A 3,403-nucleotide genomic window follows, 5' to 3' on the forward strand; every position below is an offset into this window, starting at 1 on the left:
TATTTATTTATTTGTTTTGATGTTTCATACATCCAATAATAGCTAAAATAATTTTTTTCATTATTAATAATTACACAGGATTTAAGAATATATATGAAATGAAATTGGTCCACATTCAAACCTCTGAACTTCTACGGCGAATGTGCGAAGAAATAAAAAAATTAGATAGAACCCAAATATCAAGATCAGATATTATAATTGCACTTCTTCAAGCTGTGGAAAAAGGAAATTTTGAATTTGTTCAAAGTATGTTAAATTCGATTCCCGATCTAGCGGAGGCCGACGATATCCATGGGAGGAACATATTTATGGTTGCAGTTTATTGTCGCCAGGCAAAAATTTTTAGCTTTATTCATGAAGTTGGCTCCAAATTAGGGGCAACAAATTATATAGATGATGATAAAAATAGCATGCTACATATGGCTGGCTCCTTATTGCCTCACCCGCAACTTGATCGTATTTCAGGAGCTGCTTTACAAATGCAGAGAGAATACACACACACACACATATATATCTATATATATATTAATTTCTTTAGCTGTATGTTTTAAAATATATTTAATATAATCATGCATTTCTAAGGACACAATCTAGTGGGAAGACTATTATTTCCTCTAGCAAAAATCTAAATTTTAAAGTCATTTTCTAATAAAATAATAGCTTTATTATTAACTTGTCCTTATAAAAACAACAACCATTAATTAGTAGTTGGTTGATTCAAATAAAAATCAATTATATTTAGTGTCCTTTAATTTGAAAAAATTAAATTTGTGCATTTTTAAATTTAGATTCTCAAACTAAAAATTATTGCATTTTGAAAATAACTAGATATTTTGACTAGCATTAGTCGCCATCACACATAAATAACAATGTCATTATTTAGTCCCTCTAGACTGTAGCTTTAATTTCATTGTAATTTAAATTCTCTATTAGTTTAAATTTTTTGTATTTTAGTACCCTTTAATCATTAACATCCTTAACCGAAAAAAAAAATAAAATGATTAGACTATAATATATATAACAATTGAAACTTAATGTTGCCCAAGTGCAATGTCCCCGAATCATGTAGGGTTAAAATAAAGTTTCTAATTATATTTTTTTGCTCTACTATTTGATTTATATATATATATATATATATATATACACACTACAAAAAATTCACATTTTGCTGACATAACAATATTGTCGGAAAAAATATAAAATTCATTAGGAAATGTTTTACCACGAAAAAATTTGTTGCAGTTTCATCACTTATTCCTTCTCTGCAATCGTAATTACTGAGAAATGTTTCCCGGCTAGAACTTTTGCCAACAAAAATTCAATTGTCTCGCCAAAAACTATTTCCATCAAGTTTTAAATTGTTGGTAAGAGATTTTGGCGACAAAATATTGCACAAGGAAAATTATTTTTTTATTGGTGAAAATATTATTACTGCAAAAATCTTTTGTGAGCAATAACTAATCTGCCATCAAAAGTCAATTTGTCAGCAAAGGTTATTTTAGCCGATGGAATAATCTTAGTCGGCAATAATTAATTTGCCATCAAAAGAGGAATTCATCGGCAAAGGTTATTTTAGCGACAAAGGTATTTCGGCAATAATTAATTTTCTATCAAAATTGGAATTTGTTGGCAAAGGTTATTTTAGCAACAAAAGTATTTTAGTCTTAAATGTCTTTAGCGATTAATATTTTTACAGTAATATTGTTTTTACCGATAAAACTATGCTTCCATCGGCAAAAGTCTTTCCAACCTTTTTTTTATTTTTTATTTTTTTTGAAAAATATTACAAATAATTTGTTTTTGTAATTTTTTTTTTGCCTATAATTTTTTTCAGTTGTGTTTTATCAACGTGAATATTATAAAAATATTCATATTGTATAAAAATAATTAAACAAAAAAGATACTTCTTACCATTAATAGTAAATATAAACATATATATATATATGTTATTAAAATTTATAAATCTACTACAATAAAATAAAATAAAATAAATATCAACAAGTAGCTAATGGAAGAGGTGGAGGAAAACGAAACCTATTAAACAATATACGATTACCAGAGCAAGAGTTTTGTGCCATAAACTGTCGTATAAACTTTCTCATTTGGTTCATATCTTCTTTATATTTTGACATCTGTTCTTCAGTTTGTTGACTGTGTGAGTCATATTTTTCTTTCAAACTTGATATCCACTCTTCATTTTGTTGTTTGCATGAGTTATATTCATTTTTCAAACTTGACATTCGCTCCTCCAAAGCAACTATATCGGGTATGTATATATGTATGTATGTGTGTATATATGTATATGAATATATCAGTTTTCTATCAATTAAATTAATTATAAACAAATATATAGAGGCGGTGGAGTCAGTTGTACCTCCATGGACATATGGATACACAAACTCAGAGTTCTTGACACCAAGACAACTATTTACAAGAGAACACAAACAATTGTTATCTGATGGAGAAAAATGGATGAAAGAGACAGCAACTTCATGTACTGTTGTTGGTGTACTCATTATTACAATCATGTTTGCTGCAACATTCACTGTTCCTGGTGGGAACGATGAAAAAACTGGTTACCCAAAGTTTCTTGATGGCAAAACATTCATGCTCTTCATCATATCAGATGCAGTCTCACTTTTCTCTTCCACTACTTCAGTTTTGATGTTCTTGGAAATCCTCACTTCAACATATGCTGAAGATGATTTCCTCAAGTCTTTGCCTAAGAAGCTCATGATTGGTCTTGGCACACTTTTCCTCTCCATTGCTGCAATGATGATATCTTTCTGTGCTGCTGTTTCCATGATGCTTGATGATAAGAAATCTTGGGCTGCGTTTTTAATCATTTCTCTGGCTAGTATTCCGGTCTCTTTGTTTGTTTTAATGCAATTCCCTCTTCTTGTTGAGATTTACCTTTCTACTTATGGACCTAATTTTCTCAATAGGAAGCCATCAAGTTGATTATATATGGAAAGTGTTTGCAAATTGTGTATTATTATTATTATTATTATTATTAATTACCAATTTTTATGTATCGAGATTGTTAGCTATAATAAACTCTTTTTTTAAGACTATTTAGCATATCATGTATCTGTGTTTTTTTTTTTTCCTTATTTTATTAATTTTCATTGGAAGATTGATGAAGTTGATATGAAGGGTTATTGTAACATGGACACATGACATTTGAGGAGAAAGCAAAAAATTATATGCATTTTTATACAGTTATATTATGTTGAAAGAAAATATTCATGTCACTAATATAGGGATATGCTATTTGAATACATGTAATTTATGAATATATATGTGAGAACAAATGTTTACAAATGTAGCTCATAAAAACATTTGTTTCAAATTATGGATAATCCAGGTGAAATGCCCATTAATTTTGAAGTAAGCAACCTTC

At 28.5% G+C, this 3,403-nt stretch overlaps 1 protein-coding gene across 1 annotated transcript; it reads left to right on the plus strand.

Annotated features, from left to right (window-relative positions):
* The first annotated feature begins 248 nt into the window (after nucleotides 1–248).
* LOC112489460 (uncharacterized) lies at nucleotides 249–2,961 on the plus strand. Its single transcript, XM_060819777.1, has 2 exons — nucleotides 249–537; nucleotides 2,354–2,961. The coding sequence occupies exons 1-2, from the start codon at nucleotides 249–251 to the stop codon at nucleotides 2,959–2,961; spliced, it is 897 nt and encodes a 298-aa protein (XP_060675760.1).
* The last annotated feature ends 442 nt before the right edge of the window (nucleotides 2,962–3,403 follow it).

Source organism: Ziziphus jujuba, chromosome 8 (assembly GCF_031755915.1).
Source record: "Ziziphus jujuba cultivar Dongzao chromosome 8, ASM3175591v1".
In the NCBI taxonomy this organism is placed as follows: Eukaryota; Viridiplantae; Streptophyta; class Magnoliopsida; order Rosales; family Rhamnaceae; genus Ziziphus; species Ziziphus jujuba.